General features: G+C 43.8%; 1 protein-coding gene across 1 annotated transcript; it reads left to right on the top strand.

Annotated features, from left to right (window-relative positions):
- Positions 1–6,022: 6,022 nt before the first annotated feature.
- On the top strand, positions 6,023–19,757 carry CD83 (CD83 molecule). The gene is given in 4 exon segments (XM_010000996.1): positions 6,023–6,325; positions 17,358–17,574; positions 17,672–17,775; positions 19,599–19,757. Coding segments are annotated over 4 exon segments (783 nt in total).
- The last annotated feature ends 7,590 nt before the right edge of the window (positions 19,758–27,347 follow it).

Genomic DNA, 27,347 nt, shown 5'->3' with positions numbered 1-27,347 from the left:
AACTTTACATGTAGGAGTGCATTTGCTCTCAGCCTCTGTGTACAGACAAAGACTTTGGAAAGACCAAAAGAAGAGTTGACATGGCTAACAGCAGGATAAAGGAATTTATTAGAAGCAGAAGAGTTTCTTCAGAAAATAGAAGTTGTGTCCAAGAATGGAAAATAGAAAGGATCATAAACTCTGGCAAGTTAAATGAAAACCACAACAAGGTCAGCCATATAGAATCCCAGCAACAATTTCAAAAAGCATAAAGGTCCATCAGAAGCAGCTCTGAAATAAATTAAGGCACCATGGGACAAAAGAATATGTCTTCATGTGAATAACCTATTAAAAGAGGAGGATGAATGGCCAGTGTTCATATTTGGGGGAGGTCTCCAGTGATGTCTGAGGGGGTTTTGTTCTTTGGCTCCTGCTGTTTAACCTATTTATAAATGAACTGGAAAAGGAGGCATATGGTGAGAAAACAATTTGGTGAAGGCAAAAAGTTATTGCACATCCTAGGGGCAAGTTGCCTTAACTCTTTTCAGGCTAGACAATATTCTGTTGAAGTGTCAGCATATGCCTGCACTATTCTTCTGCTCTTTGAAACACCTGGGGAAAGCCAAATGGTCACAGAGGACAACAAAGGAGAGAAGAGAGGAAGACCAAGGTCAAAGGGTCAGCAACATACAGATAGGAGTTCAGAGGGGGAACACCAGTGAACACCACCCTGAGGAGCCAGTGGACAGTCCCCACTGAGGCTGTGCTGGGAGACCTCTGAAGAAAAGGGAATGGATACAGGTTCGACAGTCACCAGGACCCTGTCACCAGGCTTCCTCTTTATGCTGCTGGGGATGATGGGGGAAGTTGATCAGGAAGTCCCATGACTCAGTGGGACTTCAGATGGGGAAGGTGTAAAAAAAAACAAACCACCCCAAAACATGAGGTAGTTGATCAGGAAGTCCCATGACTCAGTGGGAGAGAAAACAAACCACCCCAAAACATGAGGCCTTGGAAGCACTAGGAGAGGGGCTGCAGCTTGGCACAGTTGGTCTGTGTGCATGGTCAGGTCCCCAGATGGCACAAAACACTTGGGAAACCTGGGAGACCTGCTGTTAGCACAGGCTACTCCCAGGAGAAGTTCCTGATTTCCATTGCTGGTGGGCCATGGGATCAGCTAGGAGTACAATGTGGCCTACTGTGATCCTTCATTCTCTTTCAGTATAAGAAGTCTCATAGCATTTATATCTAGGGAGGATGTACAGGGAAGAGACAAGAAAGAAGAGCACCAGGAGGAGTTAAGTATTTCCACAGCATGATCTGAGGGCAGACCAGCTGCACATTTGATCTGCACTAAAGCAGTGCCAGGCTGAATGTGGTAAGGAGATGCAAGGTCCAAGAAGGAGCTCTACAAGGCTGGCACTACGTGGGGACTCCTGTTGCATAATACAGTAGAGACAGCAGTCAATAATCTGCTCCTTTCTTTCTGGAGAAGGCAGCATGGATGACCCCACATGGAGGAGGAGCAGTAGAAAGTCCACCAAAGTTAGCAAACCTTGATCCAATATGTCCCTAGTCCTGGTGACACCAGCACTATCTAGCATGCTGATGATAAAAGAAGAACCAAGGACCTGTTAAAAATGAGATCTCAATGGGCACGTCCAGCAGACACTGATGTTTCAATGCAGCACTTTGTCCTTCTTGGCTGCCTGATAGCTCACTGACTGCTGTTGGAGGCAAGATGCTGGACTAGGTACAGCTTCAGTACAGCCTTACTCCAGTTCTTACACTGGCATTTATAGACATGGGATAAGCTCTTGCTCCCGTTTGCTTAAAGGCAGTTCCCTCACTCCCAGGCCAACAGTTTCTAAAGAGGCTTCTGATTTTGGATACCTCCATTTTGGGTCTGTATTGGGTCACATTTCAATTTCGACTTGAGTATGCTCAGTCACTGCTTTGACAAACAGGGCTGGCACATCTCAAACAGTTTACTCCGAAGTCCAGGCGTTTCAGAGAAGTGGCTGTTTGTGTGTAATTAATTGGGTGTTATTTACTGAGCTGGCAGCGGGAGACAATCTGCAGCAGGAAGCTCTGCTCTGCCCAGCAGGTCACAGTTCCAATGTTTTGGTTTTTCAGTATTGCTGGATTGCCACTGTTTGAACAGCAGAGGCAGGCCCTGACCCAGCATCTGCCATGAAGGGGCAGAGAAGAGACCTTTGTTCTTAAACTTTGCTAACTCAGGTTTGGGAATGATCTGTGTACCTCTCATTAGCTGCAATCTGAAAACTCTCAGTTGCTTTTAATTGTTGGTGTGGTGAGTGTCAAGACTCCAGCATGACAGGAAAGTAAACACTGTGATGGCAGCTCTACTGGGCCCCTCAAAACACGTGTCTACTCTGCATTTGTAGCTGCGGATTCTTTTGTCACTGTTCCTTTTGCTGACTGTGCCACATGACACACACTACGTTATTTAAGCAATGGTTGTCTACTAAAACATAAACCCAAAGCCTTCCTGGTTTTGTCACTTGAAATAAAGCAGTTTGTTTTTATTGCTGCACAGGAGGTTAATAAGTATAAAAATAAAGAACTAACCCCCCTTGCCAGTGGCTTCACAATAGACATGAGGTGCATGGATGGACCTTATCCAAAGCAGGAACTGAAATGCAGTGGAACAATCAATATTTGATAATAATATACCTATACGGAAAAATCTGTGCCTTGCCACAAATGCTAAATGCTATTTTGACACCTTTGATTCTTCCATGTGGACAGCTCTACACTCCACATAAAGACCTAAGGTTTTGGGGGGTTTTTTTGGATTTCTGTGCTTTCTGATGAATGCTGGCACAGAGGAGCAAATACATGAAAGAAGAAGGAATCTTACATATATTTTGCAGCCACACACTGGAATGAAAAGAATAACAAAAAATCCTCTACCCAAGTATCTGAGGGAGCCAGTACCTACCTGGCTCAAGAAAAGAGGATATGATTCCATGAACACCTTTCTCAAGGCTCTACCAACGTGGAAAAAAAATACACAATCTTGACTTTTTAACCTTATCCCATGAATCCATACTGCATCCTTGTGCTTCTAGCCTCATTTCCCACAGAGAATGAAGTTTCTGTGATCATGCCATCTGGCTGTCTATCAGCCAGTATGTTCTGAACCTGCTTTCTATCAAACTGACAGAGGGATTTGGGCTCAAAGAGAATTAAGTGCCTATGAAATTAATGAAAATCAGCAGCTGGGTCAAAGACAGAGATCCAAAGTGGCCTTGCTCAGGGTAAGGTGGGCAGAATGCAGCTGGTTTACATACTGCTTGCTAATGTCAGTCATCACGTGTGCAGCTCTGGACGCACCAGAGCAGATGGTGCTTCTTGCTCTGCGAGACTGAGGGCTTATGGTTGATGTAGTGAGTGGTACAGGTGAGGAAAGGCCAGGAAGAGGAGATGGGACACATGTAGGAAAGCAGTTCTGATTAGGTCCAGAGAACAATGCGTTTGCTGATAAACTTACACTGTGTTTACTGATTAACTGTGCAGCTCCTGCATTTCCTGAGGGCCCTGCAAAGCTGTGGATCTGTTTCTCAGTAGCTGCCTCTGCATTCCCACACCTGAACCCATCCTGCTGAGCTCCCATTGCTCCCACTGCACAGGACTGGGGTGAAAACGAAGACAAAGCAGCTTGTAGGGCTCTGGAGATAACCTACAAATGATATTAAAATTAGGATGGAAAGTACAGTCCAGTTCAAAGTTTATCTAAAGAAAAAAATCCCAGCCGGGGAAAGTTTAGAAGTAACTCTCCCAGCTAAGGGAGTTTCAGTTTTTGTCTTTCAGACCTTGCTCTCTTGCTTCACATACTGTGCTGTGGAACAGCAGCTGAGCCTGCAAATACTTCTGGAGGAAAAGAGCTGTTTTGCTTGAAGCTGTTCCTGCCCTAGAGGAAAAGCCCTTTGTTTTTAAGAGTCCTGGCTCCTGTATTTTACTAAAAGAGGAGGAATGTTGTTTGACATCACCTTGGCAAGTGTGTGTAGCATGTGCATTTCCCAGATCACACTGAAGCATGACCATTTATGCCTTATCTTCAGCACACTTCTGTGTGGGCAAATGTGTGACCTCAGACTTCAGCGTTGCCACAGCTACTACATCTGGTCAGGTTGTTTTGGGGAAGATTGCTGTGGGCTGACCCCAGCAGGGGCAGGAGCTTACTGTGGTGTGCTCACTGGGGTTTCCCCACAATGAAAAGGGAGGTAGAAAAGGTTTTTGCCTGTTGACTGGTTTATGATGAGTAAATATGTAGCTTTGCAGGATTTACAGTAAGAGGCACTTGGGTTAAAGCTGAGTGCCCCTCTTGGAGGTGGGGTTGATGTGTGAATGACTCATGGGGGCAGGAGAACCATCATTTTTGTGAAGAACAGATGTGAAATATATTAACTGGACCCCTCTTCTCTTCAAGATTGTTTTCAGTACATCCTCCCCTACTCTCCCCCCCACCGGTCTGTCTTCTCAAGGACGATTATTTCACACAGGAGAAAGAAGTGAGAGTTCAGGACTTTCTCTCCCCCTAGAGAGACCCACTGGGATTTACATTTTACTTGTGCTCGTCTTCTAAGTAACAGAATGAGGTCCTTGAAACTGAAAAACACAAAGAGAAAAAAAACTTAGAGCTTGTTATATTTACTATGTCTGGCAGTGAAGACAGAAGCAAAAAGCTTTAAAAATAAGTAGCCTGTTTCAACAGCAAGGCAAGTTGCTGTCTACCTTCCCTCACAGAACAGATGGGAGTTTCCAAAAGTGTTACCCACCCACAGTGTTTACCCATCTGAGTTGGACTTTTGCAGGCTGAGGACTTGCCAAACCGACTTCTCCTCACAAAACTTCTAGAGGAGATTTGGCTTTACGGTGCCCAGCCTGATGTGGCTTTCAGGAACCTAGTTTTCAAAAGAGACAGACCATACATTCTTCACCCATCAAAACTCAACTGTTCCCCCTCACAAGTTGCTTCTCTCCATCATGATCTTACCAGTCTAAACGCAGCAGCCAGAACTGGTTTCCAAAAATAACACATCAGCAACTTTCTGAGTTTCATTATTTGTAAATGTTTCTGTGATCAGCTTCAGACTTCCTCAAAAATTCTCCAGGGGGAAACAACACTTACACATTACAAGGAAAGGACTATTGTTTTTGTTTTGTTTTGGTTTTTTTTGTTTTTTTCTTTTTCACATATCTAGAGGGGATGTCCAAATGGTTCCTCTTCTGGCAGCTGCCTGGATTTTTTTTTTTCATGAGGAAATTTTCCAGCATATAATTTTGTAGAATTATTTAATTCCAGCTGCCTCTGCTTGTCTTGAAAATGACAAAATACACTAAGAAGAGATGCTGCTTCTACATCACAAGTGCCTACATGGGGAGTTACACTTGTAACACTACAGAAATACAGTTTGTATTTGTATAGTTTGTATTTACAGCCATGCTGTAAATTCCTGCTTATCCCTCAGCCCCAACTCACAGCGTCCTCATGATGTTATGACCTGAGGTCTTAAACGTGTTTTCAGAAATGTTGCTTCATTTGGCCAACCTTTGCACAGACAGTGTTCTGTTAGAGCTGTGGAGAGAGAGTTGAGAGGGGATTCTGGGAGGCTGGCAAACCCTCTCCCTTGCTTTTTATTACTCAAGAGAGATATGTTTTCGGTGCTGATTTTGATGCCTTTCACACTGCCCCAGAGTGGCCCACGTTCAACCTTGTATCTGTTCAGATCAACACAGAAGAGAGAATAAAAAAAGGAAAAAAGGAAGGTGAGGTGCTGCCAGCGCTGGCAGTTGCAGAAATGAGAGTGACATAATGGCTTTAATAGGAGGAGCTCTGGCTCTTACACGTAGGGATTTTCCCTGTGACAGGGAACTTCAAGATAAGCTGGGGGGATTCCCCAGTCTGCCTCCAGAAATACCCCTCTAGAAGCAGTAGCAGTTTCACTTGGCTCTCACAGTCCGTCCTACAAAGAGGCACACTGTTGCTGCTCTGTGATTTGGAATAGCAAAAGCCATGCCTTTGGTACTCTACTCTTTGCTCATCACCCTGTGCAACGGTAAGTGGGGAACTTTGCCTTTTTCATTCTGGTCTTTCGCATTTATTTTATGAGTATGTGTTTTGGGATAACACGGGGGATATACCTGGGCAATCTCTTTTAAAGGTGATGTGGACCTGTGCTTTGCAGGTTGGTGCTTCATCAGTGAGGCTTCTGTGGCAGTCCCAGATGTTGCTGTGAGATGTGCTGAAGAAGTCTTGCTGCCCTGTAAAGTTCTTCGGGACTCCTCCATTGCCTACCAGACGGCATCTTGGTATAAAGTAAGAAAAAAGCCTAAGTTACTTGAGTAATCTGCTTTGCTTTCTTACCTGGTACTGGCTTGTCTTGTGCAAAAGGGGTTAATGTAAGAAGAGACACCCAGCAGATCTCTGCAGCAGAGATCATCCAGCAATGAAAGCATTTTGAGCTGGTCACAGAGAACCGGCATTTTCCATGTCATTGTAGACAGACTCAGCATGGCCCCTGAATTGCTCTTGCTTGCTTTTCTATCTAACTTTTGCTGGCTTCCAGAGATCGGAATTCAGGTGATGCCTCATGTACACGCACCACTCCAATCAGGAGTCCTTCCATGGTCTTTCTTCAAAGTGAAAACCGGTGTTTAAATCTCGCATGATCAGTGGCCTTGGTTAAGAGTTCCCTGAAGGGGAGCTCATTTTGTCTTTCAAATAGAAAAGCTAAACAAGTCCTTGCTGTTCTTTAGGAAGATCTGGCTAGTGGAGGTGAGCATAAAGGCAGGGTATGCAGAAGGCTGACAGAGAGCTAGAAATTCTGAATTAGCTTTTTGCAGTCACTGAGTAAATGACTGATCTTGGCTGCCCTGGTTCAGAATTTTCATCTGCAAAGCAGGAGAACCCTGCTGACCAGCTTTTTGCAGGAAAGCTGCAAGGATCCATTGGCTAATGAGCAGAAAGTCCTGTTCAACATTTTCAAGATGAAAATTCTCATTGAAAGAGAAGCAGAGTGACACAGTGGTTGAATAAGTGGTTGTTGACTTGCTATATGGCACTGTGTATTTGCATCTCAGTGTGTATTTTCAGCTCACTGTATAAGTAAAAAAAAAAAAACAGGAAAAAAAGGGAGTAAAAATAACAGGGGAAAAAAAGGAAGGTTTTGTTCTTCCCTGTTCCTCACATCCAGACATGCACTTCTGCCAATTACCATGGGTTAGTCCTGGTGGTCCTCTAGTTGCCTGTTAAGCCAACACACTATTGCTTGTTATAATAGTGGAAAATCAATCTGCTAATAAAGATTTTTGTGAGTTACAAAGTTGAATTAATTTCCTTTGTGATGGGAGAGCAGTGGAAGGGAAAAAACCCTATAATGGGTGGCAGAAAACTGTTAATTTATCTCTGCCAGAACATAAAGCCACAGCCTTGGCTTCTCAAGCAGTTTGGTCAAATAGAGTTTAAAAATTATTCCCACACAGTAAACAAAAAAATAGTGTTATTAGATAGAGCTTCTGTGGCTGAAACTTGCAGTTCATCTGAGTTTCAGTGCTGGTACAACAATGAGCATCTGACTACTGATCACTAGATGACAACTACAACCCACAGGTACCCAACTCTGTTAAGTACTGTAGAGCATTTTCAAACATCTGGCTGTGAGCCCATCAGCAAATGCAGCATCTATTGTCTCCTTCTTTTTCCAAAATGCTGAACTAAGTAGTGCTGGTGGGAGACAGGCAGGAGAAAATAATGCATTTAGTTGAACATTACTATGGGAGCTGGGATAGTTATCAACTTACTCTTTTTTTTTAATTTATTATTTCTGCTCATAAGCTTATAAGGATGTGTATTTCCCACACAGATATATGCTAATTTTTAAAGCCCCATGTTTCTCACAAAGTCTAGGCAGGGCAGGGAGTTCATTGCAGGCAAACCATGCAGTCTGGTGGACCTAGAGGAGTTGAGCAGAAATGGTAAGAGGTGAGGCAGGAATAAACAGGTAGGTTGACTGGACCCCTGAAAATTCTTCCCCCAAATCAGTGCTGGAAGTCAACAAAACCAAAGATAGTTTCAGCAGGCTGAAGTGTGAGGATCCTCTAGAATCATGTCCTGTTGAGATCAGTGGCAGCTGGGAGGACCAGGCAGAAAACAGGAGTTAAAACCATGGCCCTGAGGAAAAAGTGTAAGGAAATCCTGTATTTTCCTGTAGCTCTTTACAGTTCCACCTGGCACAAAATGACTGTGCATGCAGTGGGTGGGTGTGATATTTGATGATGCTTTTTGTGTCTACCTCTTCCTCAGCAGCTCTCACTCGTGCTGCTTCCCTTTGCAGTAGTCAGGCTGTCACAGTCCAGACTGCCACTGCACCTCCCCTGTCCTGTCCTGGCAATCTCCTCTCCCTCCTTATCTCCTCACTCTTCCTATTTCATCCAACTAACTCAAGAAAAGACTGTCTTTCCATCCCCCAGCATGACAGGACCTCATGCTTTTTATTTCTCTCTGTTGGCACTGCTGAAGTAACAAAATCTAGCTATCTTAAGCTCTTGCCACCATCTTTGGCGACTGATGGCACCACCCATGGTACCATAGGCTTCTAGTTACTCCAGAAGATAGGTGGGAAAGTGGGGCCAAACAGTTAATGTCTCTCCTGGTGATGCTAGTCTATGTCACAGTTGCAGTCATATTAGGAAAAGCACAGCACTAAAGCCAAAAAGCCTGACTCTCCTCTCCTCTCCTCTCCTCTCCTCTCCCTTTGTGCTGTTGCCCACACCCAACACTGCAAAAGAAGAGTGGAGGAACAGCAGAGTGTGACTGGGCAACCCAACACAGAGAACTAATATATTATCTCAAAAACAGCTACTGAAGGATTAATCAATAAACACCACATATACCCCCAAAGGGCTAATTAAAAGGTAATTCCAACAAATGGTACGAAATTTCAGGCTGTAAAGCTCAGGCAGCTGTTAGGCTAAAGCTTTTGCATGAGGTCACTTTGAACTGTGCAGTAAATGCAAGCAATTAACCTTTGGTTCTGCTGCTTTAAAAAATAACGATGGCGACGACGTTACGGTGCCTCACGTGCAGCTGTGTGTGCAGGGTGAATGCTCAGTCAACAACACCCTCCTTCCTACTGGCCCCCCTGCAAGCCCTGACCATCTTATATAGTTTGCTACTATCTGCTTAAGAAAAAAAACAAACCCAAACACAAAGTAATGCTGTTTAAAAGTACTTGCTTCTTCAGTTTTGTACGGAGAAATAACTGTTGGAATGAGTTCATGTTCTAGGGTCAAAATTCAACTGGATGTAAAAAAGGAAGGATTGCATTCAAACTTCCTTTACTTTTGCACTCCAAAAAGGTGTGCGTGGATTTAATGCAGCCAGGATTCTTGGAGCTAATTATGTTGTTGGCATGCATGAAGTCACGCCTAGTTCTGTGCAGAATCAGGACCACAGTCAGTCAGCTCAGACACAATGATTTTTACTTGGAAATACTTCAAGTAGGCAGACCTGGCACACTGGGGAGAGAGCAAAGCAGTAAGTCCTCTTGCAGCCTGATGCAGCTCTCATCCCATTCGCTGTGTGGCCATGAGAAAACTAGGGAGAAGTTTTCATAATGATGGTACCCTTCAAAGGAGGTCCATTTTCAGGGATTCTGTGCAACCTGTGTGCCATAAAACCATATATGAGCCGTGTGGAAGTTTGCCAGCTGAGAAATGAAAACTAGGCTATTTTTGCAAAAGTACTCAGGCATGGGGAATTGCATATGGAAATATTGGTTTGAATCTCTATGGCCCACCTATGAAACAAGAATCTGGGTAATGAAACTTTATTTATCTTCCTGCCTCGCAAGACTATTGAAAACTGAACAGTTTCTCTTTGTGTAGTGCATTGAAATTGAGAAGCACTTCATAAAACCTCATAATTATCACTTTATATCCAATTTGAAAACCAAGTTTAAACACACACAAATGAAGTCCCAGTGGATATTTCACTATTTTGTTCATGTGATAGCCAGAAAAGTCTTAATCTAAAACAAATCTCGAGGAAGAGGAATGAAGGCTGCACTTTAGTAGAGAGAAGTCTTAAAGACTATAAAGTCTTAACTTTATAACACTTTCCTAAAAAACATAAAATTGTGGCAGAATTAGAGGGGAAATTCATGTTACAAAATAAGAATAAATCTTATAGACACTTAATATTACTTGCACTTTTCTTGAAAGGAAATGAATTTTGCTAAATGTGCATAGCTAATATCTATTGATAGATAGATATTGAAGAAATGCAGTCAAATGCTCCTCAGGCTTCTATGCAGCTCCAAGTAACTCCAACACATTGATGATTTAGACAATTCTTTTGCCTGACATGAGCTAGTCTTGGACACCCTTAGCTAAAAAATAAAGGCTGTGTGACTGAGTCAGAGGGCTTTTGCAGCTGGTTCATGTGTCACATGTGGTTCCTTTGCTCTTTTGGGGTTGGGTTTTGGTTTTTCTTTTCTTCTTTTTTGTCTCCCCTCTAAAACACAGAGTTCACTCCCAAATGCCCACAATTCATGTCTGTTGCTTTCAAGTTTAACACTGGTGTCTCTTCATGACACTGTATAGGAGCCATACGGGTGCATCTTCAGCACTAATCAAACGTGAAAGTGCATTTGTGCTGAAAAATACACCTATTAAGCATTTTCACCTCAGTTATGATTCATTACAGGTTGGCTCTTGGACATTGCCAGATTTATAGATATTTTGCTTCAGAAAGTAAAATCCTTCTGGCTGAATATGGTTTTCTGATCTCTTTAGCAGGCAGAAATTTCAACTTGGCTATTATTCCTGGTGTAATTTTTTAACAAAACTATTTTTATAATAATTCCACCCTCAGAAGAAAATAAATTAGTGTTAATACATTCCACCTTTAAACTGACTTCAGTTTTGGACCTCAATAATTTTGTTTGAAATAAAAATTTGCTTTTATGGGAAAAGTGGTTTATAGTGGCACACTGATTTAGTTGGGAGCCAAGGTACCACCTCTGTCTGGGAAAAGTTCAGTGGGAAAAGGTATTTAACCAGAGAAGAGAACACAAGTTAACAACTTCTTGCTCCCACATGTACATCTAAATTAAGTTTTAATTGATTAATTGGGTGTAAGTACTACAGCATGCATGAACTGCCTATGTTTAGTGGCACTATCATGGAATGCTGCAGCAGTTCTTAAAACTACAGCTGAAAATCAACCAGCTAGGACCTAGAAGAGTGTTCCTTCTCCTTCCACATTTCTTTTAATTCTCTGAAAAAGAAATATTTGCTGAAGAGCACTCAGATTTTAGAGGCCTAATTTTTCTATATATTTCTCATTATTAATCCAGTCAGAGAACATGTATCAGCTCAGTAGTATTTTTATTCAAACCCATCCTATTTTGATATCCACTGTATGATTCTTACTATAAAGCTCCAGACTAGAAGAAACTTAATGGGAATCAGTCAATTGACTAGAAAATAGACGTGGGAAAATCATAAGGTCTTTAGACCAAGTGTTTCCAAGCTTTTGGGAACCAGAACAACTTCCAGTTAAACTCGCTTAAGCCAGGTAAGTAGAGCTGATTGCTCAGGGCTGTGTCCAGTTGGGTTTTGAATATCTCCAAAGGTGGTGACCCATCACTCTTCCTGGGCAGGCCATTCCAGTGTTCAACTACCCCAGAGTAAAAAGGGGTTTTCTTATGTTTAAGTGGAATTTCCTGAACTTCATTTTGTGCTCCTTGCCTCTTGTCTGGTCTCTGAAGGCCACTGAGAAGAGTCTGGCTTCAGCTTCTTTATCCCCCTGGCAATCATATTAATGAGATGCTCCTTAGCCTTGTCTCCTTCAGCATTTCCAGTCTCTCCTCATATGTCAGATGCTCCAAACCTTTTGTGACCCTTCACTGGATTCTCTCCAGCATGTCCATGTCTCTCCTGTATTGTGGTGCCCAGCATTGGATGCAGCACTCCAGGTGTCTCACCAGTGCTGAGCAGAGGGCATCACCTCCCTCCATCTGCTGGAGATGTTCTGTGTAGTGCAACCCAGAAGGCTGCCTTTGCTAGTTCATGGTCAAGTTAGTGTCCTCCAGGACACCTGAGATTCAGCAGGTGGGTCTCAGCCTGTTCTGATGCCTGGGGTTATTCCTCCACAGGGGTAGGACTTAACATTTCCATTTGCTGAATTTCATGAGGTTCCTGTCAGCCCATATCCCCAGCTTGTTGAGGTCCCTCTGGATGGCAGCACAATCCTCTGGTGTTTCAGCCTCTCCTCCCAGCTTTGTGTCATCTGCAAACTTGCTGAGCACATGCTCTGTCTCAGTGGTCAGGTCATTAATGAAGGTGTTGGACATTATCAGCACCTGGGGGTAGCACTTGCTTTCCTTGCTATGGAGGTGATGGAAAACAACAGACTTAGCCCCCCCCCAGCTGATTTCTGAAGAAGACTGGCACAGACACTGCTGCTGGCCCCCGTGTATGTGACAACAAACGTAAACTCACGTTTCTCTTTGTGCAATCATAGAATGGCCACGGTTGGAAGGGACCTTAAAGATCATCCAGTTCCAACCCCCCTGCATGGGCAGGGACACCTCCCACTAGATCAGGCTGCTCAGAGTCCCATCAAGCCTGGCCTTGAACGCTTCCAGGGATGAGGCTTCCATCTGGGCAACCTGTTCCACTGTCTCACCACCCTCACAGTGAAGGATTTCCTAAGTTTCTTAATGGGTACTTTTATGCAGATAGGTGGGATGATGCTGCCATCCTGCAGGTCCCCATTTCCTAGCAAAATTCTTGCTCCAGTAACCCCCAGGAGCCAGCACGGCATCGAGACCCTCTTTATGCAAAGAGATTCAGCAGCACTTCTAGGAGTCCCCACGTGAGCCATGATTTGCCTTTAGAATTCTGGTGAAGCCATGAACAGTGAATAGTGGAGCAGGAAAAGACCACCTCCCATCTTTTTCCCTTCAGAGGTGGGGAGCAGGGGGAGCTGGCATGCTGGAGCCTCCGTGCCAGTGAGGTGAAAGGGAAACAAAATGCAGATGAAATGTCTGTGCGGGGGGGAATATTTTGTCACTGATTAAAGAAGATGGTGCCTCTGCAAGTGGATTCCTGCCACCACCAGCACTCGCTTCCATCCCTCTGAGCTGCAGAGAGATGTGTGGATTCCACCTGCATGGAACGAATCATAGAATCATAGAATCTTAGGGGTTGGAAGGGACCTCGAAAGATCATCTAGTCCAACCCCCCTGCCAGAGCAGGGTCACCCAGAGCACATCACACAGGAACGCATCCGGGTGGGTTTTGAATGTCTCCAGTGAGGGAGACTCCACAACCTCCCTGGGCAGTCTGTCCCAGTGCTCTGTCACTCTCATAGTAAAAAATTTTTTTCGGATATTCACCTTGAACCTCCTATGCTCCAATTTACACCCATTACCCCTTGTCCTATCACTGGTCATCACTGAGAAAAGCCTAACTCCATCTCCCTGACACTCACCCCTTACATATTTGTAAACATTGATGAGGTCACCCCTCAGTCTCCTTTTCTCCAAGCTAAAGAGACCCAGCTCCCTCAGCCTTTCCTCAGAAGGGAGATGTTCCACTCCCTTAATCATCTTCGTAGCTCTGCTCTGGACTCTTTCAAGCAGTTCCCTGTCCTTCTTGAACTGAGGGGCCCAGAACTGGACACAATACTCCAGATGTGGCCTCACCAATGCAGAATAGAGGGGGAGGAGAACCTCTCTTGACCTACTAACCACACCCTTTCTAATACACCCCAGGATGCCACTGGCCTTCTTGGCCACAAGGGCACATTGCTGGCTCATGGTCATCCTCCTGTCCACCAGGACCCCCAGGTCTCTTTCACCTACACTACTCTCCAGCAGCTCAGCCCCCAACCTGTACTGGGACATGGTGTTTTAGGCAAACCCCCTAGCATTTACCTTGGGCTGCAGTATCACCTGGAGGAGACTTGGCGTGAGTTAGTGCTGGATTGTCAGAGGAGTTGGAGCTGTGAAGTGATCCGTCTGGCGAGAGTCTGCCAAGCAATTCACAGGAGGTGACAAAGCGGTATCTCCGTCGTTTTAATTAGTTTTTTTTGGGGGGGAAATGAGGTTGGCTTGAACAGAGCCAGAGGCAGGGTGATGACCTTCCCACACATCTATCTCCTGGACTTCCCTCTGCGCTGCTGAGACACGGGGACGGACTCTGCGGGTTTGCTCCGATGGTTCCTCGCTGCTTAGGGAATTTAAAAGGGGATGGGGAAGATCGGGTGGGTTTTTTTTTTTTGAGAAGATAATGGAAGGTTGCAGTGGGAAAAAGTGTGGGCTCAGACATCCTGCGGTTCCCCGAGCGGGGCGGGGTGCGCTGGGCGCGGAGGCTGGAAAGGTGCCACCAGGTGTCTCTGCAGCCTCAGAAATGGGGTCCCCGTGCGGGACACGGGGGGTTTGCGGGGGAAGGGGAGGCCCGCAGACCCCCAGTTAAACACACACACACACACGCCCCGCTCCTCCTCCCCTCGCAACGCGAAGGTTTGCGACCTCCGAGTGGCTTCTCCCCAAGGGACGGAGCCACATCAGGGCCTCAAAGCGACTTGTGTTTTGGGGAAAGCCCGTCCAGCTTCGCAGGCAGTGGTTTGCCTGACACGGGACTCGGCACCCCAAAAGGCTTTGGAGGCAAGAATCCTATCCTGGCCCTCAGTGCTGCCATAAAACAGGGAAGTTAAATCATTTACCAAAACCCTCCCCGGGACTAAGCGCACGGTCAGGCAGAGGATACGCGGGTTTAATTCACTTCTTCCTTTCATTAAGCAGCGCTGATTACAATTGCATGTGGAAAGATCAAAGCCTTTCCTGATTCCCAGGTCTCAGCCACAAGAATCACAGCACCGTTTGCCATGCAAGACAGCAGTTATTTACACTACCAGTGCATTAAAAAAAAACCCCAACAAAGCAATTAATTTTCTGTGTGCAGAACAAACCTGCCTGCAATTTAGGGCAACGCAAAGGGCAGCCAGGCTGGTCGTCTTTGTTGCCCTGTGGGCAGTTTTAAATTTCACTGAGGAAGGGGGTGGCAAGGGAAGGGAGAGTGGCAAAAATTAGATCTGAGGGAGGTCAACTCTGTCCACTTAACTTCTATTGACCCACTTGTAACCAGAGCTGAGCCCAGCCTGGATATTGGAATTTCTCTGGCCACATCTCTGTCAGTGTGCAGGATCTGAAAATGTCTAAATCCTTCTAGCACAGTGAAGTCCCTACAGTCTGAAAACCACCATAGGCACCAATTGTCTCATAGCTGCTTTGGGCTGTGTGTGATAAGAAAGAGAAGCTGGGGTAAATTTACTGGGGGAGTAAGAGGAAGAAAGCACTTTCTTCCCTCTCGCTGGGTAACGTGTGGAAAGCCCCAGGGAATTACTGCTCTGTGTTTCAGTTGATGTACTAAAAAATCCCAAACTTTTCTGACAAAGGATCTTCACAATTATGAAAATCTTGTACTTCAATCTGATTCCTCAGTTCCTGAAAAGTTCCCCAACTTGCACTTACTTTTACGCCATTTTAGGGCCGTAAAAGTAGCAAAAAATAAACATGGAGCATCAGGCCCATATTTCTCTCCAGGCTCCCAAGCAGGCTTTCCTTATGCAAATACAAAAAAGGGAAACCAGATACCCCTCGCCTCAGCATGAGAAAATTGTGTTAATTTTAATAAGTTACAGTGTGACTGCAATACCCCGATGCAGTAGCTATACTGCAAAGTAAGCACCAGAATGCAACCCCAAAAATGTGTCCATTAAATAAAATAATAATAATAAAAGAGCCTTGGCTTGCTTTAGTTACAGGTTTGGCTGAAAAGCTGAGCCTTGAACTGTATGAGCTGGCTCTGGTTCTCTGGTCCACAGAAAGGCTGAATTCATTACTCAGGAAACCTTCATGGAGGGCACACTGCCTCAAATCCCAGAGAGCAATGTCGATGGATGGGAATGGACATGGGCTAATTCAAACCCTTCTCCCATCTTTCAAATCAAGTTAGTGATTTCTCTCTTCCTTGTGGTTCCCAGCCAATTGTCATTTTCAGTGCATCCTATCGCCCTGCAGTACAAACTGTTCTGGGAATACACTTCATTCCTCCAGCAGGCTCTCAGCAATGCCAAGGAATGTAGTTCTTCTGGTTACAATTAAGAAATTCAACACACAACTGCTCCCCAAGTGCACCAGAACCTGCTCGTGACCTTCACGCCACTGAACCTGAAGTTGAAGCGATTTTTTGTTCTTTGCTTCCAATGAGGAGTAGAGGGGAGGAGAAGGGGGGAAATCCCTGTTCCTCCAGAGAGGCTGCATGGTTTCAGGGGTCAGCTGCACAGAAACTGGCACATGGAAGTGCAGTTTCCAGGGCTGAGTTCCCACCAGGCGCTCTGGGGGCTGCTGGGCAGATGCCAGCCCGTGCTGGCAGGGCCGGCTTGCTGCGCTGTGCCGGCCGGGTCGGCAGGTTTAATTCCCACCCCTGCATGGCAGAAAGTGTGGAGCCTGCTGCCATGCCCTTCTGGGGACCTGTGGTCCCCAGGGCCACTGCTCAGCAGCTGGGTAGGGCTGCCTCTTGCTGCTTCAGGTCCATCCCCCTGGGCTGTCTCTCTCAGTTTGAACCCTTTGGGGGAACATTTTGCGAACAAACTCTACCTCCACCTTTTACCATATTCCGTCTCTACCAGGATTGTGTCCAGGTGAGGCAGATTAAGCAGCTACTACAGAATAGCTCTGCCATATCTCTTTATAAATGTAGTGTCTATTAAGTACACTCAGACCTGATTTGATGTAATAATTCCCTCACTTCTTTTTGTCTTTTCCAACCTGGATTAGCTCTCCAGTCACACTCACTATACAGCCCTACAGCCCTACCAACAGCTGTGTACTACATGTGAAGGGTAGAATGGGGGCAAGGATGAGTAGGAGGAATGGAAAACCCCTAAGTCAGGTGCTACTGAGGAAAAGGCACCTGGAAACTTACCCTTCTTTTAAATACCACAAGTTCTTTCAGTAATTACATCTGTGAATTAACTCACAGGGCTGCAGTGTACACATAATGGAAAATGGGAATGATCAATGAATAAGATTATGAACAGCTTTTTCATGCTGTCAGTGGTCAAATGTGAAAACCTAAGTGTATGTAGTGTCTATTTAAAAAAAAAAAAAAAAGGGTTTTGATTGTGAGCTTGAGCTATTAGATGCTTTTGAAGTTTTTGCCCTCTATCGCTCTTCAGCCTCTGCATTTTCAGCCATAATCCAGCTTTAAAACTCTCCCCTAAAACTCAGGATGACATTGTTACCCAAGATAAAATATATATTTTTGTTTTCCAGATGGCAGGAGATGGCAAAGGAATAGCATGGAAAATCCTTGATGTGGAATCTCATTATACAAAAGCACTTGGGGGGTCCCTGGAGCTCTCCAATGACACCTTCTTTTCTCTGAGGATCAAAAACACAACCAGGCAAAACAGTGGGACATATAAGTGCACTTTGGGGGAACACAGTGGAGAACATAATCTGAGCAGTGTGGTCACTTTAAAAGTAACAGGTACAGTAAAGACTCTTGATTGTTCCATGCTCTGTGTAGCATTTCATGGAAGTAGCAGTTCAAAAATGTTTTACAAACACCTTGCTTTACATTTCAGGTTGTCCTGGAATAGAAGATGAAAAATTAAAAAAATACAAAGCTGAACTTTTCATGCTGACTTGCCTTGGGATTTTTTACTTGCTGCTCATCTTATTTACCTGTGTAAGTAATTCTCTTCCTCCTAAAGAAACTAACCAAAACCAACAAAAAAAACCCAACCCTCCACTCCTTTTCTCTGTTAGCACCACCTTAGCACAGTTGGTCAGAAGTGGATGTTCATACTTAATTTATTATCAAAACCTTGAAAAACTCATACAGTATTTTCAAAGCCAGAGGAAACTCAGGTGCATGAGGAGCACAGAATGGAGTCTAAAAGAGATAAAACGTTTCACTGCCCTCTGATTTAACATAAACCAGACAGTTATTTTCCTGCACTCAGCTGCCCTGTTCTGCTTCCAGTTACTCCAAGTGCAAGCTACTCTGCAATTTAGGGCACATCAACAGCTCTTCTGTCTTGATACTTGGGAACAACATTTGCCTGAGATCGAGGCAGAGGCCCCTGGGATCCCTTCCCCACCTATGGCGTTGCTTTGTGTGGCTGCAGGATGGACAAGTTCAAGTTCACCTGTTTATTCCCCTCAGTTTCCAACCTGTGACCAGGTGACAACCCCATTTCAGACGGGCATTTTTGTCAGGCTCCGTCTTTCTTGGTAAACTGACATTTTAAGATCCTTAGAAAAGAACCTCCCTGGGGCTTTATCCATTCCCTTAATGCTCTCGGGGACTTGTGGGAACAATGGTGAGAGGAGACATTTGGGAAGCCCAGTTCACAGAAGCAAAATTGTTTTGTCTGCAAGAGCGGTGAAGTCACACCCTTGTGCAGAAAAACCAGGAGTTCTGCACCTCTTGCTTAAAGGCAGCATGAGCCTCGGGCCTCAGTACAGTGCAACACCAGCTGCATTTCTAATTAAAACCAAAACAAGACCAACCCCAGCATTTTTGGGGGGGAGGGGTCAAATTTTACTTTTGCTGCTTATTTAATATTTGCCTTCATGTTTTGCTCCTCAGCAAAATTGGAGACTATCTAATTAGCTGCAGCTAAATGTAGCTTTTCATGTATCTTCAGGGAGCAATTAAATTTATGCCTGTCTCTTTTTTAGATTGACAATCCTGCCAGTAATTTGTGCCATTCAGACTAAAGTTTGACAAGATAAGTCTTGTAGGAATTTGTTAGGATGAAAGTATGAAAGCAAGGATATCACTCAGAAGAGACAGATGCCCCAGTTCTTCTCAGTGTCCTGAAAGCATTTCATATCTCTACAGAAACCTCTTTTTCCCATATGTAAAAAAACAGAGTCCCAGTTTTAATGGTGCAGTTAAAAAAAAAAAAAAAAAGCAGAGCTGTGTAGTGAAGATAACCACTCTGGTAGAATTATGTGTATCTTACTATTGAGTGAGGACCAGTCTCAAGTACCAACCTAGCTTTCATCAAAATGTAATATTGCCCTGATCTCACAAGAGAGTTTCATTATTTAAAAGGTTTCTTAAGTTCTTACAGGTTATCTTGTCCTCTCCTTTAGTGGAGGTTGTGTCTTATCTCTGCTAAACTCAACAGGGACATTAAGATGGGTTGGCAGGACTGGGCTTTACTATGACAACTTGACGAAGATATTTTAGGCTCTGGCCTGTACTGAAGGCAGGTGGAAACAGACTTGCAAGAGCTTGATGCAAGGCCAGTTCATATAAAAACTTGAATTTAATACAAATTTCCTTTTGTGACTAAGGCTTTTTCCCTAAAAATTTCCTTGATTGAACAGCAAACTGCAGGTTTCTTCGTACTGGGTATTCCTGGTGACAACCAAATGGAAAAGGTGTACTGAACTATGGTTAGCAAGGAGAAAAAGCAAAACTTTTGAACTTTAAAAAAAAATTGCCTTTCATAGAAATTCTCAGTTTTAAGCTTTCCTTTCTGTTTGCTTTTTCAGACATGTCTAAGAAAAGAGAGTATGTCTCCCAATTATCAAAAAACCAGACTAGATATGAAACACATGCTCACGCTCATCAGTTTACAAGAAATGACAACTTTCCAGGATAAAAACAGTGACAGCACTTGCAAAAAGGAGCTTACTTCAAGTTTTGTCTAAGTTGATGTTGATGGCACTGTGAGCTCATGAGTAAACCTGACGCGAGCTGGATGGACGACTGGAGAAAACAAATGCTAATATATGGCTTCTTCAGAACAGCCTGAAAGTTTAGATAACCTGTTAGCAATCTGCTTGCACTGGACAAGCCTTTGAAAAGCACTGTTAAGCACTACAGTGACTTTTGGGAGTTTGACAGCTAAGAAAGACCATTACAGCTACCCAATGGTGTTATGATGCTGTTACAAAGTTGGCATCAACTTGATTTTGCTCCGCTGTGCAGCCCTCTTGTTCTGATTAGGAACATGCCTGTGATGCGAAGACTAAGTTATAGGGAGGCCACAGCAGTGCAATGCTGAGGGATGAAGCTCTTCACTGAGCTAATGGCTCTCATCTTTCAAAAGCAAACACAACAGGTGCTGCTTTATGGAAAGATACGTGTGTGGGGCTGTTGCCGCTCTGTGCTCTGAGCCTGATTCTGGATTGAGTTCCTCTACTGCAAACGGGATGTAACTTGACATGTGATGTTCAAGTAAGCTGAAGAGGTAACTTCATGCTCTTGTCCTGGGTGAATCAAGTCAACATCCATTTTTAAAGCTGAGAGTGATGGATGGGCTGAAATGTAGGATGGGAGAAAATATACTGGAATACCTTCTGGACTGAGAGGAAATTTTTATCTATGCAAGAGAAGTAAGGATGCATTTGCATAATGAGTCCATCAGTTATTTGCCAGAGGCCTTTCCATAAAATTCTATAGGTCAATCTGTAGGAAGTATCAACAAAACTGTTAACCTTAAGGCAACAAAAGTAAGAATGAAGCAGCCTATGATATTAAGGACATGTAAAAGCGACTTACTTTGTGGTTTATAAAACATGACGCTGCATGTATGTGACACCCACATCAGCCAAGTTACACAAGTGAAGACCAAAGCCATGGTTTGGAAGAAATCAACCAACAGTATCTTTGGGTTGTGTTAAGTCAGCTAAGATGGGGCATATGAGCACCTGCTTTTGATGCTGGAAGTGTGTAGTACATGAGAAATGAAGACATGAGAAGAACTGAACTCAGGCACACAATATAAGGGAGAGAAGGCTTGTCCTCTCGAACCAAAGGAAGAGAGAATTTGGATCTGAAATCAAGGAACCTCCTTTATCAGGCTGCTGGTACAGAAGATGAAGTAAGAGGAATCTAAAGTGACTGTGAATGTTCATGCCACAACATGAGAGTTTGAGAAAACATGAAAATTTGCAAGCACTATAGAAAACAATCTTAAAAAAGAAAAAGAAAAAAAAAAAAAAGAAATAAAACTGCCTTTCAAGAGTTAAACTGCAACATTAGGATTTTAAATTAAGTTTGGAATTCCAAGCTTTGTCAGGACTCTTTTTCTGTAATCCGTTGACTGATTTTGAAGCACTGATGGGAGGAGAGCACTGTGTGTGACTCAGTGCCTCTGTGAGCAGGGTTAAATGTCTGCACTGATGGAGTCCAAGGGGCTCCTGACCACAAAAATTGTTACAAGGGGTATGCAATGTACTTAGACCATGGTAAATTAATTCCACGTTTGTATTTTTATAATCAACTTTTACATATAGATGTGTATCATATACTTGAAATAAAAATTCAGACGTAACCTGCCATTTGTTTTTGTGTGCCACACATAGCCTATAAACCTAGAAATACTCGGTATCAATTGCATTTTGTTTTACAATTAACATAATTACATCAAAGGCAGCCTTTTTTGCAGGAGAGGGCATGTACGTGTCAATAATTGATTAAGCGACGGATAATGTTACGCATTTTGAAGGAACACAGATAATTTAGATTTTCCTCAAAATCTCACTTTCTGCCCAAGTACATTCTAAAACACCTGTTCCCTACTGACAGGCAAGTCATTAGGGAAAATACAAGGGCATTTCAGTCTACCCATGGTCACTTTTAAGCATGGCGTCTTGACCTGTGTTGTCACGCGTTTTGACCTATGTGTTTAGGTGGCAACAATACAAACTCAATGTGCATGTGTAATAACTGACTTGGGGTACATCAAGTTTCTCCATTTGGTCAGAAAGGCTTAAATCCTGACAGTCACGGGGTTTTGCTTTTTTTCTTTTTAATTATAAATTGGGGTTTTTTTAGGAGAGTGGGCACGAGGAAGGAAGGGAAAATTCAGATGAAAACGATTGGTAATCAGTAGCAAAAGCTGAAACACTTTTAAAACTATTTCTTCAGATGTATAAATAAGATCAGATCAGATAGGGCAGAATGAAAATAGAGACTTTGTGTAAACAGCTATGCCCATTATTTTTTTCCCCAAGCCAAACTGCCTGCAATACAGAAGATGGGGCCTGGCACAACAACACTGGGAGTCAAATTTCAGGCTCAGAAGTTTCAGGTTGGTTGATTCTGGGGATTTGCTGTAGGCCCAGCTGTGGAGTAGAAGAACTCATGTTCAAGGTCACTCAAATGCATTGAAAGTCTTACACCAAGACACTTGACTGAATCACAGAACTGGAGAGAAACAGATAACGTCCTAAATCGACAAGGGTCACTGTCCATCTGGGGTGTAAGGGATGAAAAGAAACTGTTGTGGCATTGTAGGACAAAAACTAACACTAGCTAGAAGTACTACAAATGAGAATCACACAATTGAAGGATAAAAGCTAATATATTACAGCAACTTCAGCACTCACAGGGAAGGAAAAAAAGACATAAATAATAATTAAAAAAATACCATGTGTTGGCTGAAAATCTTACAGAATGATCTAACCATTTTTCAACATACTATCTCAGAAGAAACAGTCCTTTCCTTGCAATATAGGTCTGTTCACGTTTCAAAATCACTGCCTCAGCTAGCCCAGCATACAAGGCATGAGTGCCTGCACACATTCTTTAGACTCTTAACACTTCATTATTAAAGGGAAAGTGCTGTGGATTGCACAACTGAGAGGCTGTTCTCATTATACAGAGTAATTGCTTTGTTGGACAGAAAAACTTGTTATTTTCCACCACTCTTCTAATTATCAGTGCCTTTAGTTTTGTAAGATAGTTTAAAAGCACGTGTGTGCTAGAACTGCTCTTTGTAATACTTTCTTACAATACTTTTTAGCATCAGGAATTCAGTTAATCTCAATAAATCCAGGAGGTGGGAAATACCACAATCTTTGTTTTATCAATAAAAGCCACCTGGGAATCAGAAAGCTCCTGAAGAAGTGTGGATCAGAATTGGGAAGAGATCCAAGGTTTCCTGACTCTTCCTTGGGTGCCTTAACTGCAGGAGCTTACTTGCTAATATTTCCTGTGAGTTTTGTAACTATTTCACTGATTTCTTTTTCCTCTGTTATCTGCTTTTTTTCTTTTAAATTGCTTCGTCTGAAGGTGAACCAGCTGCATTCAAAGAAAACAACAAGCATTATTGACTCACATAGAGCAAGTTTGTACAGCTATGATTAAGGAATATAGAGAAACACTGCACCACACAGGGAAATTACTCCAAAGAGAAACTGCAACAGTCATTCAGTGGAGCTAAATGAATATCCAGAATGGCAATGAGTGAAAGCTAAAGGACATAGTCCACAAAACTCCGAATGTGTGAGTTATAGCCTTTAGCTAAGCCTGATTTGTGAGGTTAGCCCTCACACAGCAGATAACACTGGCTGACATTGACCTTGACAGCATTGCAACAGAAGTATTTCCTGCAAAGGCTGAAGGGTTTTCAACCTATTTCTCCTGAGCAAGAGCTACAAGCACACTTGTATTAAACAACATGGACCAAAGTAACCCTTGGCATGTGCCTGTGAACGATACGAACAGAATATGGCTCTTGGGGCATGCCAAAAGCCTTGCTCTCTTTTTTCTTCTGGCCTTGATGGGAATGTTTTGGAGACCACAAAGCACACTTCCCTGGTGCACACATTCCCTTTCTTTCACCCCTTCACGGAGCTGTGCAGCTATGCAGCACAGAGTGGATCTGGTTCCAAGTCTGTTGAGCACTATTTAGTGACCTTCTCAACCAAAACCTCTACCCCTTGGGAACTGCAATTGATTTTCCTCATCTCTGTACATGAAGACAATGCTGCAGCAGTATGTTACAGCAACACAGTTAAAGTGCTTTCCCTGCACCTCCATTTGAAGTAAAGGTCTGTGAAAACCCTGATTCTTAGCAACTTGTGAAACAAAATGCTGGGGGAGACTAAAGAGTTACAAATGAATGCAGTACCAATTTTTCGGTTGATGGTCTGTTCTCTGTTGGCTTTGCTGCCAAGACTTGTGTTTGCAGTGCTCTGTTTTTCGCTGACTACAGCTGATATTACTTGTGTGTAAAGCTGTGAGAAGATTGCTGTTAACTCTCTGGAGCGGTGACGTAAATCCTGAAAAATCCACCCAGGCAATGGGTGGTGAAAAGACCAACGTGGGTCGCTGCAAGGAGCTGAGTGTCTTTGGAAGGCTTTGTTTTACATCCCAGCCATGAGAGTCTTCTCACCCTTTGATGGAAAAACTTACTCCGAGCCTGTGGCTGAGTTACAAGTGTATTCATTACCCTGCAATCAGGCAGCCTGGGCTGATTTTAAGCATTTGCTCTGCTAAAATGCAGATGTCACAGCCAGTGTTTAAAAAAAACCAACAAACCAAAACCTAAACCAAAACCAGCGTAAACAAACCCAACTCTGTGGACACATTCAAGACAACGGGCAACAACCAAGAGAAAGGACAGGTCCCAGAGAAACACGGATTGTACCAGCTCTGTGTAAACACATGCTTTGCTCTCTGCAGATTCTTTCAGTTGCTTCTGTGAAGGGAAGTCTGTAGTGGTTGGGGTTTTTTTGTTTGGTTGTTTTTAAAAACAATTGCACTGTGTGCCTTGGTTTCCCTGTCTATAAATGGAAGCAAATGTATTCATATGTTGTCTTGCATGAGAGGCAGGGAAACCGGCAATACCTTATTGCTTACTTGGACCTGAAAGGAACTTTTTACTCAAGTTGTCCTTCAGGGAAGAGGAGGCTTGAACTGTGGCACATTAATGTTGAGGGAAGAAGGCCCTGCTGACAAGGGAAACTGGATTATTAAGAAGTAGTAAAAAGAAAAATAGTGGAGTCTCTGCAAATGCTGGAGTCTAGACTGAACACCTGTAACACAAATGTGTGACAGTTTCCATTCACTCCCCTTTCTATTTTCATCCTGTCTGAATTCCAGCTCTGTCAATTCACTCTCACATCTGTTCTCAGGCTTGGTATCAACACCCATTTAAGCACATTCCTTCCATCTACTGAGCTGGAAGTGTAGAGTTATGAACAGGGCGGGAGAAATTAACACCTGACCTTCGTTAGCACCAGCTAGCACACCTTTTTTGTGATGGGACTGCTGGCATGGAGCTGCACAGCCAAACTGTTACTGCTGAGATAACCTTCCAAGTATGGGCTTAGCACAAGAGGTTTGGAAGGCCAGTGGCACCTGGGGCTCCGTGAGCAGGAACACAGCTAGCAGATCAAGTAGATCCCCTTATTCAGCCCTCCTTAGGGCATATCTAGATACCGTGTTCAGTCCTGGGCCCCAAAAACTGCCCCCAAGGCAGTCAGGGCTGGAGTGCTTGCCCTGTGGGGCAAGGCTAAGGGACTGGGGCTTGTTCATCCTGGAGAAGATATGGGTTTGGGGAGACCTAAAAGCAGTCCCCCCAGCTCCTATGAGGAGGCTATCAAGAAGCCAGAGCCAAGATCTTCACAGTGATGCATAGTGGAAAGATGAAAAGCAAGTACAAGTTGAAACAAGAGTAGTTCAGAACAGAATAATTTTCCCCATGAGGACAGCTGAGCAGTGGAACAGGCTGCTTGCTCACATAGGTGGTGCTGTCTCCATCTTTGAAGATTTTTCAAGACCTTATTGCATGAAGCCCTAAGCAACCTGGACTGATCCCATACCTCACCCTGCTTTAAGTAGGAGGTTGGGCTAGAGACCTCCTGAGGTCATTTCCTGCCTCAATCATCCTATGAATCTACACTCTTCACAGTCAGAGAACATTTATCACTGTCTTCAAGATGTCCATCACAGTATGAATAGACCACTCCAAAAGAACTGCCCTCTGCCAGTAATGACCAAAGGTATCTCTCACAAAATTTTTAGACTACATTATGAAAAGTAGCTGTAAGGCAGAAAAAGAACAAACAAGAGACAGTTGTGTTCCCCAAAAATGGACAGATAGTCCCTGTCCCTTGGTTAAAGGGATTTAAGCCTAATTAAAATGCAGGTCAAAAATGCAGTATTTTTTACAAGAAATTTGATTTTTTTAAACTTTGTCTTGTCAGTCAAGGACAAATGCACAAAAGATACATGGAGCACTACCAGAGATTCTTCTCTGTGTTCTGGCTTTTCATAAATGTGAAATACTTTTGTCAAATACAAAATACTTCTGGTGGTCCTTACAGAAATTCCTTGTCTCCAACACACCTACACTTGAATTTTGGAAGGTTTCTGTACTATGTGACATTTAATAAAGACAATTTTCATCTGTGTCTGATCCCTGGATCTCAGAACTGTATGACAGCAATGGGCAAGTGGCTGCACACGTACACACTGGCTCGTGCAGTTGAGCATATGGTCTCATAATTTTCTGGTCTGTGGAGCACTCGGCCACAATAGGTTTTACATGTGGAAATAAACAAACAAACAAATCCAAACCTGTGGCACAATGTGGCAAATGAGTCAGCCTCCTGTTTACAAGGCAGAGATAAGTTTCCCACACTGGAATGCTCTTTGCAACCTTCGGCCTTGCAGACATGAGGGCTCAGGAAATGCTGCCTGGTGGGGCAGTTCAATGTGAGGGGCATTGCTGGTGCAGCTGCAGCCAAACTGGGCTCCTGGCTGGGAGAGGCAGCTCCTCCCTCTCCATACTGTCTTCCACAGCTCCCATCATTGACCTTGCAGCTGTGCCCCTAACTGTCCAAGAAGTGTGATCCCCGATCAGGTGCTGAGACTTGTTTGCTAGGCTGCAAGATGCTGGTCCTGAGGACATGTCCTTCAGCTAAGCCACTCTAGACCTACATCTTGCAGAACCTAAGTTACTGATGAGTGCCTTATCTCTGTCTTACTTGCTTGTGATAGTAGTAGGAAGCCTATATTAAGGTCTATGAAGTGCTCTGACATTATGGTGAATGCCCGGGATAAATGGAAGATCTGTGTGTTACTTTTTGGTGGCCGCTTGGTGCCTAAGCAGGAACAAGAGATTTACATACTATAGTAGCACATTTGTTAAGTGCACAGATCAGTGACTACAAGTAAATCAGGTTGCTAGGCCCTCTGTCCTACTTTCTATTCAAATACAATCAAGTGGATTAAGATACAGGCAGTTGTGGCTGGCTCATCATGCTCTGCTTAGAAGAGGGATTGGTTGCAGTGCTCCTCCCCTTGGCTAAACAAAACACCACTCCCCCACTCTCCCCCTCTCAAACCTACCCAACATCAATTAAAGAAGACAAGCATCACATTTACTACAGTTCTTTAATAACAGGTTTTGCAAAGTTTGCCATGACCCTAGAATAAGAGATTCTCCCTGCAGCTCATTCTTCCTGTCACCTAAGCAGGTGTCAAATCTCCTGGGTTTGTCT

This window comes from Chaetura pelagica, unplaced genomic scaffold, assembly GCF_000747805.2.
Source record: "Chaetura pelagica isolate M959 unplaced genomic scaffold, ChaPel_1.0 scaffold104, whole genome shotgun sequence".
Lineage (NCBI taxonomy): Eukaryota > Metazoa > Chordata > Aves > Apodiformes > Apodidae > Chaetura > Chaetura pelagica.
Note: the sequence above shows the minus strand (reverse complement) of the source record. Positions and strands in the feature narration are given on the sequence as shown.